Source organism: Chanodichthys erythropterus, chromosome 15, assembly GCF_024489055.1.
Source record: "Chanodichthys erythropterus isolate Z2021 chromosome 15, ASM2448905v1, whole genome shotgun sequence".
NCBI classification, from domain to species: Eukaryota; Metazoa; Chordata; class Actinopteri; order Cypriniformes; family Xenocyprididae; genus Chanodichthys; species Chanodichthys erythropterus.
Genome location: NC_090235.1, coordinates 22218539 through 22237834, shown reverse-complemented (window position 1 = coordinate 22237834; position 19296 = coordinate 22218539). Strand labels below are relative to the sequence as shown.

The 19296-nt window shown below is 37.3% G+C and overlaps 1 protein-coding gene across 1 annotated transcript in view; it reads right to left on the bottom strand.

Moving 5' to 3' along the window:
- The window catches only part of adgrb2 (adhesion G protein-coupled receptor B2), a 349244-nt gene that overhangs the window by 91444 nt on the left and 238504 nt on the right, over positions 1 to 19296 (bottom strand). The window contains exon 16 of the mRNA XM_067410949.1: positions 16930 to 16973. Coding sequence (XP_067267050.1) covers positions 16930 to 16973 — 44 coding nt within the window. The remainder of the gene's footprint in view (positions 1 to 16929; positions 16974 to 19296) is intronic.

Below are 19296 nucleotides of genomic sequence, written 5' to 3'. Positions count from 1 at the left end.
AAATTCAAATTAAACCCTGTGGCTAGTGAAGACACATTGATGTCCTAATACACAAAACAATCATTTTTTGCGAGAAACCGAACAGTATTTATATAACTAATACACCACTATACCCAACTGCCTTGAGCATCCGGTGTGTGAGGTCTGAATGCACTCTGACGCCGGAAGTGATCTCTCACACGTCTATGACTTCAGAGCGCGTTTTCAGACCTCACACACCAGATGCTCAGGGCAGTTGGACAAAGTGGTGTATTAGAGGTAAAAAAATTATATAAATACTGTTTTTTAAAGAATGTTTTTTCTTTTTCTTTTTACTTTTATAGATGAAGTTCCCATTATACGGCTGATAGACTGCAACGGTTGGAGTTAAAAATCATAATTTGTGTTCTACTGAAGAAACAAAGTCACCTACATCTTGGATGCCCTGTGGGTAAGAGGATGAACTTTTGGGTGAACTATCCCTTTAAATTTTCATGAAAAAGTTACCAACCATTTAGTAAAACCTCCATATGTTTATGTATTTGCACTTAGCTGAACTGACATTGCGTTTTAATGATCAACACATTCAAATGAAATTCATAAATAAACAGTATGACTTTTTCATATTTATTTTCATTATGATGACTCTAATTTATTTTCACTGCAGGGTTCACAGTCTTTGCTGCTAGTGTAGATTTGTGTAGATGTTAATTCAACTAGAGTGTTTTTTTTTTTTTTTAGTTATATCAAACAATTCACTTTGAAGGATAATAATGAGAAGTAACAGAATGGCTTCAGTTTCAGCATCCACAGGGATGTGTTTGTTTCATTTTAAAGCTATTAATGCAGGGTTTTTTATTGTTATTATTTTAAGACAACAGTTTTATATGAGTGTACAGTATGACTGTAGAAAACAGCAATAGCAAATGCCTAAAAAAAGAACAATTTAGGATTCACAGGTAAAGACAATACTTGTTATTATTAATTTCATTTTTATGTGTTTCTCATTATAATTAAAATGAAAATAATGAGATAACGTTGTCATCTGATTTGCCGCGCTGGGTGTCACCCTAAAATTTTATTCACTACAGGCAGTTTGATGCTGAATTACATTTACTTTCACCTGAAGGAAGCATTTATATTAGCATGCAACAACGTGGCACATTATTAATATATACTCATTTTGAATGTTAAGAGAATATTAACGTTGGTTACAAGATACAGAAGAATAGAGTCACACTCTGTACAAAAAGCGCATAGCTGGTCAAAATCCTGTCGCACCATAGTTTTCCATTGAATTACATTATATTTGTCCCAAATCATTGTTAACTCTTTCCCCGCCATTGACGGAATTTTCCAGCAATCTGTGTTTTCACTGTTATATGGTAGGGGGTGCTATTACACATATTCTGAAAGAGTACAGAATCTCCAGATCAAAACACAGGTGAAGAAGGAGCAGAAACAAGCAATCGAAGCATTGCCGACACACATGTAATATAACACAACATATCATCAAACAATAAACTTCATATAAATCAAAAGCGACTAATGTTACTGAATGAAATGTCGACCCAGAAAGAGGTCGACATACTCCATCTATGTTTTGATCATTGTTCTGAATCTGATCCGGACAAAGTCTTTGACAAAAAAAAAAAAAATCTTTTTGTTCAAAATGTTGCTTATTTAAATAAAACTTACCCACATTCAAGTGTTGATTATAAGAATGCATGAAGATAGAATAAAAGAGGCTTTGTTCTTTCTTATGTTCAGATATTCAAACAACAAAATATTCTGGGGGCCATGAAAGTTTTGCTGGCACTGGTTGGCCAACTTTATTAATTATATATATATATATATATATATATATATATATATATATATATATATATATATATATATATATATATATATATATAAGTATTGACTTCACCCTAGGCTGGAAGAATGTGAATACACATTTTTACAGTAAAACTTATAAACTTTTTTTTTTTTTTTTCATTCTAGAATTGAACTTTTTACCTGTACAGTTATGATCAGATTTAGATTTCCTGAACAACTTTCATGAAAGTCACTGTGTAAATTAACATTTGACCTTTTACTCCATTAACAGACGGTTAATCAGATAAGACTGATAAAAGAGTCCCATATTTAGCCTAACATACTTTGGTTACATCTCTAAGAAATAATTATAAATAAAACACTTATTTTACTCACAAATAAGCATTGGAAATTATTTGGCATTGGGGGGGATATTACGGCAAAATATCATTCTACAAAAATGTTATTTTAGCTTTCTTTTCTTTTCTTTTTTTTTTTAAGTGCAGTATATTTCAATCTAAAATAACACAGGATCCACTAAATTCTGGCAAATATAAGTAACAAATAACCCTTTCTCTGTGTGGTTAGTAGCTGCATGCTTTTAAACAGCATTGGAACTTGCTGGCCTTAGGGTGATGGATGGCAGTGGTGCGGATTAGGAGCCGGATTAATACATCCATCCCATACCTACTCAGGAAAAGGTTTGTTGGGATCAACATCCTGTTATTTACCCATTTACACTCCCTCTGGCATGAGTCCTGCACCAAAGAGCAGCATGGGATTCTAGGTCAGTGAGAGAGAGAGAGCTGCTAGTGGCAAGGTCAAATTCCCAGCCTCAGCCTCCACAATCTGGAAAAACTAAATGCTTAATGCGTAATGAGTGTGCGAGTTACTATACAGAGTTACTAAAGCCTGTAGCAAACTGGGGGATCAGTAGATGTGCTTGTATTACTCTGTTGGTCCAACAAGGAAAATAGACTTGTAAATGTTATCCTGGTTTTTGAAAAAAGCAGGCACACAGACCGCAGAGGGGATGTTAGGAAACACCGGAAGATGCCAAACTGAAGGTCTGCACTGTAATGCCAAAAAGTGTATAAGAAAATAAGATCTTTACGTTATTGAGTGCTTGCAGGTTCTGCAGCCAGTGTCTTATAATACCAGTCACAAGTAAGTTCAGAAGTTATGTTTCTCATCATCTGTGCTCTACAGGATGTAAGTTAAATATAGCCTTAATATTAACTTATTATATTTATCATAGCTCAATTTGATTTGCTCAGGAAAAAGTAATAGATTAATAAGACCAAAGACTGCTCGTTTTATGTACCCAAAATGAATTAAATCTCATGTTTAACCACTACAAGAGCCAGCGGCAAATCCTCGAAGCACTGGCCGAGTTGAAGCTGTTCTTGGCGGGTACACGAGCACCGAACGGCTGCTGACAACCTGGAGCTAAAGAAATTCTACAATAGGCGTTATGATTAAATATGAGTCAAATATTTCAGGTCTAAACAACTACATTCTCACCTAAAAAAAAACCTACAGTTTGTGGTACAACAAGTGTAGTATTTGCAAAAGAACTGATATATATTTCTTTATGACTAGGTAATTGCAGAAACCTTGTAAGGGCACAAGCAAACCAGCATACCATAACATGATGGTGACCACTAATGTTTAACAAGATACTTGTTATTCCATAGTTTTGGTGACTTTACTATTATTTTAAAATGTGTATGATGGTATACTGTATGTTTCCAGGTCCTGAATATCAGTAAATAATCTAACAACCTTACAAGTATCTCATGGCCCACACTGTTCTCAGCACACTTGCTTTAGTACTAACAGATAATACCATGGTGTTTCTGAAACATGGCTGAATGCAAATCTCAGTGTATGTGGGGCATTATGATGGACTCAACTTTATGGTAACTCTAGACTTCACTGCAGCACATTTCTCATTAAAACAGAGGTGGGGCTTTGGAAGATAGATGGCGCAGACATATGGGCATTTAAAACACTGAACTGTAAACACGCAGCCAAGACCAGAATACTGTGCTGCATTTACCTGAGCAGAAGAGAAACATTTTGAAATAAACACGTGTAGGAGGCCATTGGGTTAGCTTGAGGTTTTCATGCCAACTCCCAGCGTAATCCTTTAAATCGACTGTGTACTTAACACATAGAGACACACACTCGCAGATTCAATGAGTTGGCGCAGCAGCATGTGCTCACATACACTCGGTGGGGTGTGAAGGAGACGTTGGTAGAGATGAACCTTGCAAAAAGAATGATTTTCATCCATGCTGAAACTCAAGCTGTGCTAATGTGCTAATGTCTCACAAAGAAGCTTCAGAAGAACACATAATTACTTCTCCGTCTCTTCATCTGTGGGCTGTGACTTCCTCTTTATTAATTTTTTCTTGTGTACAGGCTTTTTTTTCTCCTATATTTGGAAGCTTTCCAATTATATTGTATCATGAGGCAACATCTCATGTTGAATATGGATGTAAAAAGTTCTGTAGAATCAGCTAATCTGATAGAGAATGAACTTTCAATTCAATCACTAGTCTACCAGTCTATCAGCATAAAGTCTAGTCCACTTTGCAGGTTATTGTGGCCAAGTACTGCACAAAGACTGCAGAGGGGATGTTAGGAAACACCGGAAGATGCCAAGCTGAAGGTCTGCAGAAGAGAAAGTACCGCCCACTATGACAGGAATGGGTCGTCTAGCTGACAAATAAAACAGCCGACCACAATGCACGTCTTTTATGGGACATTTAAGGACGGATAAATCCGAAATAGATGATACTAAAATAACAGACCTGTGTGCAAGTGGTAACTTATTCAAATAATGGTACAGCACTCTATGAATGGCTTTAAAGGGAATGTACAAAGAAATGAGTGGAATACATGAGAATTAGCAATACGAATTCCCAGAACAATCCAAAAGTAACAAGTACCGAATAGTTTCACGCCATCGGGGTTTGATGTGTGATGAATTACTAAAGGGCAAACCTAAATCCCTCCATGAAACCACCTTATTGATTTGACCGATTTCAGCACCATGGACAGCGGCGTGCTGTGCTGCTACCCTGCCGGTCAGGGAAATGTGTCTGTGACTCTATGTACCGGGAATGATGACTGCTGGAATGTGATTCAGGTTAATGCAACACCTACACAGCAAATTAACTACAATAACACTGAATGAGTGTAATATGTCTTTCCTCTTCTGCTTGCAAATGAGGAAACAGAAGGGCAAAGGGGAAGTTTTATATGAACAATCTATAATAAAGCTCATTTGGATAAAAATGAGGTGTGATAAAGATAATAATAATAATAATAATAATAACAGAGGAAAACCTACAGAGCCCCTAAAGGAACATGGTGATGGAAAAATAAAAAAATAAATAATAATAAAAAAAACCTTTTGCTTCCCTCTCAAATTTTGCGTTCGCTTGCAAATAACTCAAAAAATTTGCAGGGGAATGTAAATGTTTTGCTAGGGAATGCAAAATGTTTGCGAGCGAACGCAAAGTTTTTTGGGGGAACACAAAACTTTTGTGAGAGAATGCAAAAACATTAAAATATATATATATATTTCCATCACCATGTTCTTTTAAGGGCTCTGTAAATACCAGTATATACACGACCGTGAAAAAGTTTGGGATTTGTACGATTTTTTTTTTTTTTTAACTTGTTTTTAAAATGTTTTTAAGAATGTTTTTGACACGTCTCTTATGTTCACACTTTTTTTTTAATATACTTAAAATGCAATTTATTTATATTTCCAGCATCATTACTCCAGGCTTCATTGTTACATGATCCTTCAGAAATAATTCTAATATGATGATTTGGTGCTCAGAAACATTTATTATTATCAATGTTAAAAACTCTGGTTCAACCAATGGTGTGAGTTTGTGGGCGGGGCTATCTGTTTGTCTGACACTCATAAGCTTTAAGTTAACACCAAGTGTCCATAGAATACCAAATTATGAATAAAAAGGACGAGATTTTAGCACAGCTTCTCATTTTTTCTCATCTCTTTCCCCTTTAGCCTCAGGGATTCAGAGTTCTATGCTTTACAAAATGACAGAAGGAAGCCAAGGGACGTGAATAACTGAAGTAAACAAAAAGCGCCTTTGTAGGACATATTCTCCTTGCTGCTCTCTGGAGCCGTTTTCCGTTTACTACGTTACAAACAGATTAAAGAAGCAGTCCTCAGTCCCTCGGGAGCCCCTTTAAGCCTCGCAGAGCCTATACCTCCACTGCTGCCCACATCCTATAGCCTAAGAAGAGGAAAGAGACACAAAAGGGAGGTAAAGGAAGAGGAATTCTAAAAGACAACAGAGTGTGCTACATACAAAGATGTACAGAAATCGTGTCTTTTCTCTCATTACCCTGCCGCTAAATGGATGATAAGAAACCACACAAGAGCACTGCTTTTTTCCATGGAATTAAAGACACAATTGCCTCTTAGACATCTGTCTTGAATCTGTAATTTTCTTCTGTTTATGCTCATTTAGTCCCAGAACGTCCCTCTGCAGCAAGACCAATTCAATCGCAAACAAAAAAAGAGAAGAGAACAAAAGGTTATTACTGTACCTTCCAAGTTTTTCACAACCAAAAAAAAAAAGAGAAACTTGGTAATTCCCACCCGCTAAAAGAAACTGAGAGGAAGATGTTGAGTTCTATGACACAATGGCCTCGCCAGCTGCTGGTGTTGAAGAATGAAAGTCGGCCATCAGAGATGTGTCTTCACGGGCCATTGTGCTTGACTGCGATCTCCATCGATCTCACTCTGTCTCCCGCTCTCATTTCCTGTGGATTAGAACTTCCCTCTTCACTGCTCTACACAAAGACTGTATCACAGTTCCCCTCGCTGGAGAGACTGGAGGATGATTGTAACGGGGGACATTTCTAATGCTCAAAATGTCTTCAGTCACACTCAAGTTAGTGTGATGACACTTACTCAGCAAAGTGAGTCGGTCGGTAAAGATCAGTAAAATTCTGTCTGCCTTAGAAAGAATGAAAAATGTCATCTGTTCACTTGTATGTGCTTTTGTTTATATTACATTGTGGGGACCAAATGTCCCCATGATGTAATATAAACCTGAGTTCACCTACATCGTGGGGACCAGCCAGCGGTCCCCACAATGTAAATGGGTTTATAAATCATATAGAATGAGTTTTTGTGAAAAAGTAAAAGTTTGCACAGTTTCCTGTGAGGGTTAGGTTTAGGGGTAGGGGCAGGGTAGGGGGATAGAATGTACAGTTTGTTCAGTGTAAAATGCATTGAAGTCTATGGAAAGTCCCCACAATTCACAAAAACAAACATGTGTGTGTGTGTGTGTGTGTGTGTGTGTGTGTGTGTGTGTGTATATATATATATATATATATATATATACACGTTTGGTGAGTGTATTTGTGTCTATTTGTGGAAAGGTTACTTTGTTTTGAGACAGAAAAGTGTGCTTATCTCTCTCTCTCTCTCTGTGTATGTGGTTCAGGTAAACCCTATGTTATGCAGACCAAATGTACCCACAAAGATGGCAATATCTGATGTCCTTGTCCTTGTGGGGACATTTTTGGTCCCCATAAGAAAAACAGCTTATAATTCACACCAAATAAATTATTTTTTTGAAAATGCAGAATGTCTCTGTGATGTATAGGTTTAGAGGAAAGGTTAGGATTAGGGGATAGAATATACAGTTTGTAAAGTATAAAAATCATCATGTCTATGGAATGTACCTACAAAATATGAAAACCCAACATGTAAAAATTCTAATGGCTAAGCTGTATTTTCAACATCATGGGCCCTATCTTGCACCCAGCGCAATTGACTTTGTACACCGACGCATGTGTCATTCCTATTTTGCACCCGCGCAAAGCGCGCTTTTCCCTCCACAGAAGCACGTCGCTAAACTAGTGAATGAACTTGCGCTCCCTGGGCGTTTCAGCGCAAAAAAGGAGGCGTGTTCCGGCGCAAACAATCCCTGGTGCTATTTTGCTGTTCCATTAAACAATTGCGCGTTGCGCGTTGTTCATTATGCTATTTTAAGGGCGCATGCTTGACCATAATGTATAGCGTGCACAACGCGCATACACTTTGCTCATGTAATCTACACAGATGCAAGAGTTATTTTTGCAAATCATATGTTACACTAAAAAAATATTAACACATGAGATGACGGAAATCATTGTGGTGTGCCACGAAGATGTGAAAAAACCTGTTTAACCGACGCTATTTTGGGTGGGTTTCTCCCATCCCCATACAACACAACTTCTCTGTCTTTCACTGCTTTTACAAGAACATCAGTCTCCTCGGCTGTGAAGTGCGTGCGCCTGGTAAATACGCCATAATAATAGCAATCCGTAATGGAACTTGCGCACCTGCTTTTAAAGGGAATGTTGGATGACGCTCTGATTGGTTTATTTCACGTTACGCCCAAACCACACCTATGAATAATGAAGCTACTTCAGACCAACCCATTTTAGATTTGCGCCGGGCTCAAGAGCCATTTATCCCGCCGGGAAAATAGCAAGAGCGCCGAGACGCGCCCACAAAGTTACTTGCGCTTCGCGCTTTGACACTTGCGTTTCAGATCGTTAAAATAGGGCCCCATTACTCCAGTCTTCAGTGTCACATGATCCTTCAGAAATCATTCTAATATACTGATTTGCACTTCTTATTTCTATCAATGTTGAGTAGTTGTGCTGATTATTTTGATTGATTGCTTGGAAACCATTATGTATTTTTTTCTTTGGTAAATAGAAAGTTGAATATACAGCACTTAGTTGAAATAGAGAAATTTTGTAATAATGTAAATATGCTTGCTGAATAAAAGTATTAATATCTTTAGAAAAAAAGAAGAAAATAAATACTGACCCCAAACATTTCTAAATATTAAAATATTTGATTCTAAATAAATCATCACAAAATAAACTTTTATTTATTTTGTGTTTGGTGCGACTTGTGGGCAGAATTTAAATCATTTTTTTATTTTTTATTATTTATTTATTTTTTCAGTTAAATTTTCCAGTTACTAAATTGTAATTTTCTAATAAAATACTTCTAGGATATAGAAGTAAGGAATAATGTAGCTGTCATCACAGACAGGGTGATGAGGTCTTGTGATAATGAGCTTCTGAATGTACTTTATGTTACAAATATTTAAATAATAGCACACGAAAATGCAAAGTCTGAATTATTGCATTGCGTGAAAAGAACTGTGAAGAGCTTTGAGAGACATTAAACTAGTGTAGGAATTCGATTTTCAAGCATGACGGTCAAATTACAGGTCAATGCACAAGATATTTGATGAAAATTTTTTGCTATTAACCAATGAAAATCCACAGATTCCAGACAGCTGTGTAATAAATTTAAAATAAATAAACTCAAATACATATTCACACAGGTTCTTTCTCTCGCCATTGCCTTTGGTAATCAACAGTGGTCCATATTCTTTCTCTCTCTCTTAATTACCCTTCTCGCTCTTTCTCTGCTCTCCGTACATCACTGTGTTTTGCTTCCTGACCTTCGATTGAAGTGCAACTGGTCTCTGCATGCTTTCTTTCATCTTAATGCCACCTTTCCTTCCAGCTGCCTTACCTCCCCCTGATCTCCCTCCCTCGGCTCTCCTTTCCTCCCTTTCTCTTCCCCGTGGCCTTGAAGTTCTCTTCTTCACTCTGTGACGATTTTACCTTTATTCGTCCTGTTCCCCATCCCGTTTCATCAGATGAATCAGCCTGGTCCTCTCTGTTTCTCTGTCATTGTCCCTCTTGGTTGTTCTGTCTTTCTCTCTCTTTCTTCCAGTCTCTGTCTTTCTCTCTCTCTTTGTCGGCTGTGGTGCTTGTTAATTGCCAGCAGGTTATGGTGCCCTTTTCAGTGCCGCAGGAAGCCTTTGGTCGCTCCCCATGAAAAGGACAGAGCTTTTAGGGCTTCTCATGAGATGAGGAGCATGTGTCCCCAAGCGCGCACACACACACACACACACACACACACACACACACACACACACACACACACACACACACACACACACACACACACACACACACACACACACACACCGACTTGTTGGGTTTTCATGTTTTGTAAGGACATTCCATAGACATAATGATTTTTGTACTGTACAAACTCTTTTACAAACTCTATAACAAATCACTTAGTATAATTAATAAGCCGTTTTCCTCATGGGGACCAAAAAAATGTCCACACAAGGACAAGGATTTCGGATATTGCCATTTTTGTGAGGACATTTATAATAATGAATATGACCCGAGCACCATCAATACCTATAAGCCCCTGTAACATGAACACGCTCTATTCACAAACATCAGCCACACATGTCCTAACTGAACGCAATCTGCCCCTCCACACGCAAACAAATTCCACACAGCTTCACTCAAAACAAATGAACTGGTAACGAATACAGAGCAGACTGATTCTGATAGCCCCCTGCGTCTATTCACACATGCCACAGCTGCACGGCCACACTTCTGTGAAAGCATTCCTCAGTCACACATTCATATAGTGCATCCATTATGTTATCATAATCAAAAGCAACGTGTTGCTTAGCACCATGCTTTTTTTGCCAGCCGTGATTAAAATGGTCCCATGCAGGTTTAGATTTGGTTGGAGGGATTCAATGTAATTTAATGTGATTGTACAACAGTAAAGCCCCGGCAGTTGTGAGCTTTGGAAGAAAGAAAATAAAACATTAAAAAGGAAACTCTGGTAAGGTCGTTCTGTACATAAAAGAGAATTTATGATTACAAGCCATGCACAGTGCAAAGTTCATGCAGAGTTTTTTTTACTCTCTTTAAATTCTCCAGAGATGCTTTTGAAGACTTTGTCCTTAAAAAAAACTTTTGTGAATGAATAAAGGTAATTGGCTTATAAAACCATAACTGATTGTAAAGTCACCATGAAATGTCAAAACTAAAGGCTGGTTGAGAATATAAGTTTTTAGAGATGTCTGGAATACCTCACTGTCAATATTTTTATCCTCATGTTCTGTTTTAGAGAAACAGGGCCATTTTTACAGCTCGAAAAATGTACTTAACATTGAAACATTAAAGTTCTTTCAGGGTGATACTTTTAGACTTTTCATAATCTTTGATTTTATATATAATCAGTTCACATATATGACAGTTATATCAAAATTAAACATTATATAAATAAAATATACACAAATAAATAAACATACCAAAAATATTATACATACAAAAATTATAAAATAAATATATTAATATATATATATTTTTATTATTTCACATATTTTTAAAATAAGTCATTTATACACAAGACTACATTAATTTAATAAGAAAATACAGTAAATTATTGAACTTACTAAATGTAATTTAGGGAGGAGCGAGCCCATCTAATCTTCCAATCAACAGCCAGAGAATATAAGCAGCTGCTTACCTCTCTTCAGTCTCAGCTGTTCCAGCATCCCTCCACCTCCCCAAACTCCACCTTCATCTCAAGTACCTTGCCCTGTGTCAGGGGTCGGCAACCCAAAATGTTCAAAGAGCCATATTGGAACAAAATATCAAAAAACAAATCTGTCTGGAGCCACAAAAAATTAAAAGCCTTATATAAGCCTTATATGAAGGCGACACAGGCTGTAAGTGTATATTAGCTATATTAGCCTACTATCAAAATGACTAAGTAGGCTACACATACATAATGAGGTATTCCCGAGCTATATATTTAAAAACTGCTGAAAGCTAATGTTACAGAAAAAAGAAGCAAATGGATCGATGCAATTCACAGAAACATCTGGACTCCAGGCAGAGAAACATGGATTTGCAGTTATCATTTCGTGTCAAACTGTTGGATTTGAGGTAAAATCACTTCATATATATTGTATTGTTATATATTATGCTGACAAATCATCAATTAAATATTTTCCATCTTATATTCTGCATAATTGTGTGTTTTAAAATAAACACTGACAAAAACTATACTATAAAACTATATGTTTTAGGGTTGGACAATATGACGATATATATATATAACATTGATATAAGTGATTACGCGGATTTAAACCTACCTATATTGTAGTTATAGAAAATATTCACAGGCAGATTTGCTTTATGTATTTATCCAGCGCCGAAATCAGGCACATATAAATGTCAGGAAACACGACTCCTGGCTGCATGTCAATATTCATGGATTAGGTTTATTTGACAAGTTGTAAGAAACACTTTCAAGTCCAACTTTTAGTGTAATTCGTTAGTTTTACTCGCGTTTTCGCAGTTTCCCCTATTAAATCCAGTCACGCAGCAGGTTCTTTTGCCACTCAGTCCAGCTGAAGGAGCGCGCTTTCAGTGGGAAAGTGACGTTGACACATACCCTCTATAGACCTTTTTCACAAGAATCGGAAATCACGTGACGCAGGGTAAAGTTAGTTCCGCTATGCGTCTACGGCTATTACGTTGATATGCTCTTTTCTCAAATATCGCTTCTTACCTTTTCTGTTTTGTCTGTTTTCCAAATAGCTTTTGTATAATCTACAAATAAATTATTTTCTACTTGTTTGTAGCTTATACAGCCACTCAGACCGTTGACCGAATTTACCGGAAGATGGATTTATATCACCAGTTGTCATACAGCAAAGGCTACGCAGCTACGCATTCAGCAATTTCCCAGATCGTATTACGTACTACGAACATTTATATAATTTATTAATTAAAAAAATTTACTCCCAATATATACTTTAATGTGGGATATAAAGTCGTGAGATACATAATATTGTCGTGAGTTTAATAGCTACGTTTTAAAAAAAATATATAGCATGTCTCATATGGCATCACATCCCACATTCAAGCATATGTTATCATTAATCCTGATCGATTAAAATGATTAAGACATAATTTCCAAAACCACACTGTACACAACTATCAGTCTTTGCATGTTGCAATAGCACAACAATGCTGCGCATAATACACACTTTAAGATGATGATGACAGGAAAATGAGTGAGAGATGACTGAAGTGTTTATATCCAGAAATATCATGGTGCGAGCAGTCCTGCTTCACGAATCAGAGGATCAGTGATAAGGGATCTACCAGTCGATCATTTCCCCAGCACGTCGCTAAAAACACTCTATACATCTCATTATGTGCATACTATCCACCCTAAATAGTACTGAATATTAATAATGTCACATAGTATGCACGTTTAGACACAGACACTGTCTTTACAGCACATGGAGCGCGATAATGCACAGCCGCGCCAAACATACACGAAGAATATAACCAGTTTAACCGCCATCACTTCAAATTATTTATTAAATTTAGCTCTTAATGCGAGCTCTGTAGTCTCACCAATAATTCACCAAGGCCGTTCAAACATTTTCAAGACATTTAATTCGTAAAACGGCTTTGATTCCCGAACTGGTTCTGATCGAGGCTATCTATCACTGTAACCGGAAAATCTTTTACACTGCGTGGCTCATTCCGGAAGCCAAAAACCCGGAAGTGTGAAAAAGGTCTATTGCGCCGCGCTGAAACGTGTGTCGCAGGCTATGACGCAAATCTTTGTTGACAGAAATGTTGAAATTTAATATTTATTATACACATTTTTACAGCACTGGAAAACATTAAGAAAGTTTGTGTCATGTTTGTCCTCCTACAGAAACCATATTAAAACAAAAAAATATATATACCCCCCTCCCCATCTTTTTCCATTTTCATACATTTTCGAAAAAGCTCCAGGGAGCCACTAGGGGAGCGCTAAAGAGCCGCGGGCACAATTGCACAATGCAAAGTTATGCATTAACTTCTAAAACTAATTTTTAAATTATTTTTCAATCATTTTTCTACTCCAATTCATTTTTGAAATATAATAATTTACATAGTTACTGTCATAATGTGTTTTCATGACAAATTCATTTAAAATACATTAATAATTAAGATATTACTAACAGGTAAAGTAAATATAATGAATATATAAGATAATATTGTGCATTTAGTGTAATGATCCCCTTTCTCTAGTGAACTCACATCATGTGAACACTAAGGGCCCAGAGACGCGTTTAGGTGTATATGCAAAAATTTTGTATCGTATAGTCATTTCATTGAGACAGATCCAGCGTTTTGGGAGCATGAAACCTCTATGTTTTGAAACGACACCCTTGCGTTTTCGTGTGTACAGACAATCTGTATGTTTTGTGAAACAATGATGTCATCACCCCACATCTCAACCCTAGTCAGACACCACTACGACACGTAACACCAACAACAACAACAACGACAGACTAAATGCTTGTGTTCGTGCCGCAGAAGCCACCGAGCCTGTTAGCTTTACTAAAATAAAGCTTTATTTCTAATCTTTACTAAAGTTTGTATACAGAGCGAAAGGTTTACGCGCATGCTCCCAGTCTTATTCTCTATTTTTTTTATCTCTGTGGCAGAATTACAGCACCACATACTGATCCGGCATGTATACTACATCGTTTTGAGTTGGTTTCAGTGGTTTCGTGTGTATGCAAATATTTCTTGAGATGAGGAAAAAAAAGATAGGATAGGGAAAGCTCTGGCTTCATGTGGATGTTGCCTAAATGACTTACCTGAGGTAAATGTAATGCTACATGAGATGATATTCTCAAGATGTTTTATAGATGTATTTCCACGGTTGAAACACTGGTTGAGAGATTATACATAAACATATCTATGCATAGATCGTCTCTGCTTCTACTGCAATTTTTCCTGTTGTGGTGGTAAGCAAACAGCGTTGCATTACCGTGTGCGCCCCCTTCTGGATTGGAGTGTGGATCACCTGGGACTGACTGTATTCGATATCTGACTATATGCACTGAACTGTGACGAATGCATGTACTGTTACACCCCTATTATAAATGACTTTACTGTAATACTGATCAATTTAATGCATCCCTGCTAAATTAAAGTATACATTTCCTTAAAAAAAAAAAAAACAAAAAAAAAAAAACAACCTTATTGACCCCAAACCTTTGAACGTTAGTGTATATAATTTACGTTCATGTTTAATTATTATTAAAATTGATGCCACACATTTAAAAAAAAAATTAAAATAAAAAAAATGCATGTCTATTTTAGGTAATGTCTGTCTAATTGGATTTCATTACACCAAAGGAACATAAGAAGAAGAAAAACATGAAGGAAAAATAATTTTCACTATCATAAAACCCTTAGAGTCTATCTCAACAGGAGGAACATGAGCAGTAGAGTGCAAGTTAAGACATGCAAATATTAAAATCAATTCTCTGCTGACACACTTTAGCTAATCATGAAAACTGAACCCGCATCACAATGATTTCACAGTAAAAGAAAAAAAAAAAGAAAGAAAAAGCAGACTTCACCCTTTTTACTTGATTATGCACAGGCAAAGTGCAATAACTACAGTGAGCTGGAAGCAATTAGAAATCATTCTATTGTGGTACAGGAGACAACAATAAAAGAGGAGGTGAGAGAAAGATGATCGTAATCTTGAAAAGTCTGAAGCTGGGAATTGTTTAAATGAACAGATAATTGCATGAGGGGGAAAAAAAAGCAGAGACAACACAACCAGATCCATATTGAAAGATAAAAATAAAAATGAATAAATACACCTATGAAGTCCAGAGCCTCTAATTTTCTCTGCTATAGCTACAGTATCAATCCCCCCCCTGCAAGAGTCTGATAATGAATAAAGAGCACCGAATGCTGCTTCACTCCACTGGCTTGAGCTTTGGGAGTGATTTTGCCATGTTTGGGTTTATAATAGCGATAAAAATCTCTATATCTCGCCTCTTTTTAATCACACTAGCGCATTCATCTCAGAATGATTTGGAATGTAATTTGGTGGGAGAGGTAATCAGGTTTTGCGTTAATTGACTTTGCGGCCTGCAGATAGAAGGGTTTTTCTGCTTCAGTAATTACCACCCGCCATTCTCCTGTCTAGTCAGGTCTGCCTGTTGCCGTGCCGACCACCTCCCGGTGCGTATTAATGATGCGTGAGGTGTGCTGTCCCAGTGGGGAGTTACACAAAAGGAAATACACGAGAAATACAAGATTCCAGTGTTTCCACAGGTGCTTCACGCACAGGTACATTCCGTCACCGAGTCGGCACAGCAGACCCGGCTGCCATCATGATCAACAAAGTTGGTAGCATAGACAGCTGTATCCATTAAAACGGCAACATTTTAGCTTTGTTGCATCGTTTCCTTGGCTCTCAAAGTGTGTAGTTGGTGACTAAAGTTGCCGAAGGTCAAGCTTTGGCAAAAGTCTCTTTTGCTCATTGTCAAAGAATGACAGCAACTTGCTGTCTGAGTGAATATTTCTTGTGTCTCTCTTTGTCCTTTTCTCTCTCACCTTATTTGTGATGCTTCAAAAACTCTTTTGTATCACTCCTCCCTGATATAAACAGACTCCGAGCGCAGATGTTTTCCGACACAAATACAAGCAGAGCGTGAACTAGAATACATGCGGCATTCTCAAAGCTTCTAAATAAACAGCCGCAAAGACACAACCATACATACCACCAGACAGAATTACATCATCAAGAGCTCAGGATGCAGTCAAAAAGGGGGAGAAACACTTTTGTTTGACATTTTCTTTTTACATTTATAGGCTGAGATACCAAGTTCTACCAGTAGGGGGATCAGTTTTGAGAACCTAGTGCCTGAGCTCGTGTTTACTCTAATATGGAACTACAGAGTGAAATAGGACACAGCATGTGTCATTTCATAACCAGAGATCCCTCCGGAAAAGCAACGTTGTTTAGATTTTCGAAGACAATACGGTAATAAAGCTCCTGCCGTGACGACTGACAGTTTTTTTTTTTTTTTTTGGATGGGATCGCATCACAAGACAATCAAATCATGAGATTGAAGCCATTGTGTTTTGAAAACTGGGAATTGGGTGTCAAATTCTCACTTTGACGCTTGAGGTGAGAAGAATGATGTGCTTATTTCAGCTCACTAATTCTATTAACGTAGTGTCAAAGACTTCATCAGGGGGACTTTTGATTGCTTCTGAGTCTGCAAATACAAACATTGATGTCAATATGCTCTCAACTGGGTTGAATATAATATGAGATCTGAAATATATCAGTGAGCGTCATGTGACAGAGATTGTGTGTTTGGGGGTTGCAGATGTATAACTTACGGGTCTCCGTAGTCCCAGACAACACATTGAGGATCTGTTGTGCCCTTTAAGGAGAAAGAAGACAGAAAGAGTTAAGAATGACTTCAAAAAAGATAAAACAATAACGGCTGCATGGCAGTACAGCAGAGAGGAAATTTTCATAAATAGTTTATGCATTTGTGTCTGTGAAGGGAGGGAGGACATATGTGAAATTAATTTATTTATATAGCAATGTATCAGACCAGGTGGCATCTGTAAACAAACAATGATTGGCGTTTATTTGAAACATATGGTATTACAAACCTGAAAACAAACCTTCTTTTTGGAAATGTTTAGCTTATAAAACATGTGTTTGTATCATATTTCTGCCACTTGGTTAAATGAAGGTGGCACTTTATGTATGTGCTGAATGATAAGAGACCTTCATCCACACAGACCCAGTTCCAGTGTCAGGGCAAAAAAAAAAGATAATGATTTTAATAATTTAAAAATGTATTACAAAATATCAATTTAAAGCAATAATTCGACATTTTTAATTTCTAACATTTTACTACAATAATAATATACACTACCATTAAAATGTTTGGGGTAAGTAAGATTTTTTTTTTTTTTTATAAATTAATATTTTTTTCAGCATATATATATATATATATATATATATATATATATACACACACACACACACATACATACATACATACAGTCAAAATTAACTTTAACATTTCATTCATTAATACAGTTCACTATAGTGTTACAAAATGGTACTAAAAGAGTTAAACTGTGTCAAAAAAAAAAAAAAAAAAAAAAAAAAAAATCTTTATTATGTCAGATAACACTTAAGCAAAACATGGTCAGGTCAAAGTGTCTGAATAATTTTTGGTCCCAAATTTTTATCAATTTTACTGGTAGTCCACTGTTTGAAGAATTTTTGGGTATAATATGTCACAGTTTACTTTATTTTGCTATCCTCACTTACATAAATTAACTATAGTGCCCTGCACCAACTAGTAAAAACTAGTTTTTTTTCTTTCGTATTGAATTTTTTGCCCTGACACAGGAACTGGGACTGTATGTGATGAAGGCCCCCTATAATTCAGCACATACATATATACAATTTTCCTTTAAATAATGAAACTGAAAGGAAAAAGGAACAGAATAAATATGTAGTCCACAACTGGCCAGCTAATTAAAAAAAAATATATAAAATTCTCTTGAGAGTGAAAGTCTAGGATGATGCCTTCACTTTGTGCTCAGTGTGAGGCTCTAATCAGAGTTCAGTGGTGCATAGCTGGAAGAACAGCTAATTATCGATTCATCAGTGAATCAACTGGTATAATTGACTAATCTGTCTCCACTCACGTTATGCCTATTATGTCTTTTTAGGAAGAGGAATCCCAGACGGGATCTTATGACCTGAACAATGATCACCTCTGACCTTCAGGGCTATAACAAACTCCCGTTACGGCTGCCAGAATCAGAGGGCAATTATGTCTCGCTATGTGGTCTCGTTGAGATTGTATACTTCAAATGAGGGCAGGTTCAGCGAGATGCAAGGTACAGACACTCGAATGGCACTGTTTTAAACATTTCATTGCCCCCAAGTGGTTAAGCAATGCCACATACTGGATTGGATCAAATGACTGAGTCACATGTTGACAGCTGACACAAAGTAATAATTGTTTGAATGACAGATGGTTGACACGGTCGCAGTCGCCTCCGCAGAGTGGCTTTCAGGACAGCATCAGCCCAGAAACATTCACACAGCTGTTCTTGTAATATGTCTGCTAAGGCAAATTTGAAGTGTCCAGTATGGACATTCGACTGGCTTGAATGTACTTATCAGAAACACAAACAGATGGCTTTGGTAGTCTCGTTCATAATGAGAACAAATGAACGGAGCATTTTTGTCATCGCAGGTGGTAAATAAAACATGCAACTGAATACATAATTTCAATTTGACTCTCAAATGACTGACAACTGGATGCTTCTGGACATCGGCGATCAATAACTGGCATAGACGTCAGTACGCCCGTGTTAAGACTGATGAATGGTGAGGAGCGGCAGCCAATGACACAGCTGGAGTGTACTGCCTCCATTTCCCAGCAGCCTCTGGGGGTCAGGATGGCTCAGGCAGGCTGTCTCAGAGCAGCTGTCCACATAGAGAGGACAAGTCCCAACACACAGACTCAGATCCCCCCCCCAATCCATGTTCCAAACATCTGTGGCCAGGGCAACACTGCACAATCTGGACACCGACATTGCCAAGGTCTTTCGTACACAGATGGGGCTTACCCAGGACCACGGCTGAGCTGGGCACGACCTCGGTACAACGGGGGACGTATGCATAGAAAACATTCATGAATCACGTCCACTCCCGCATTCCCAAAA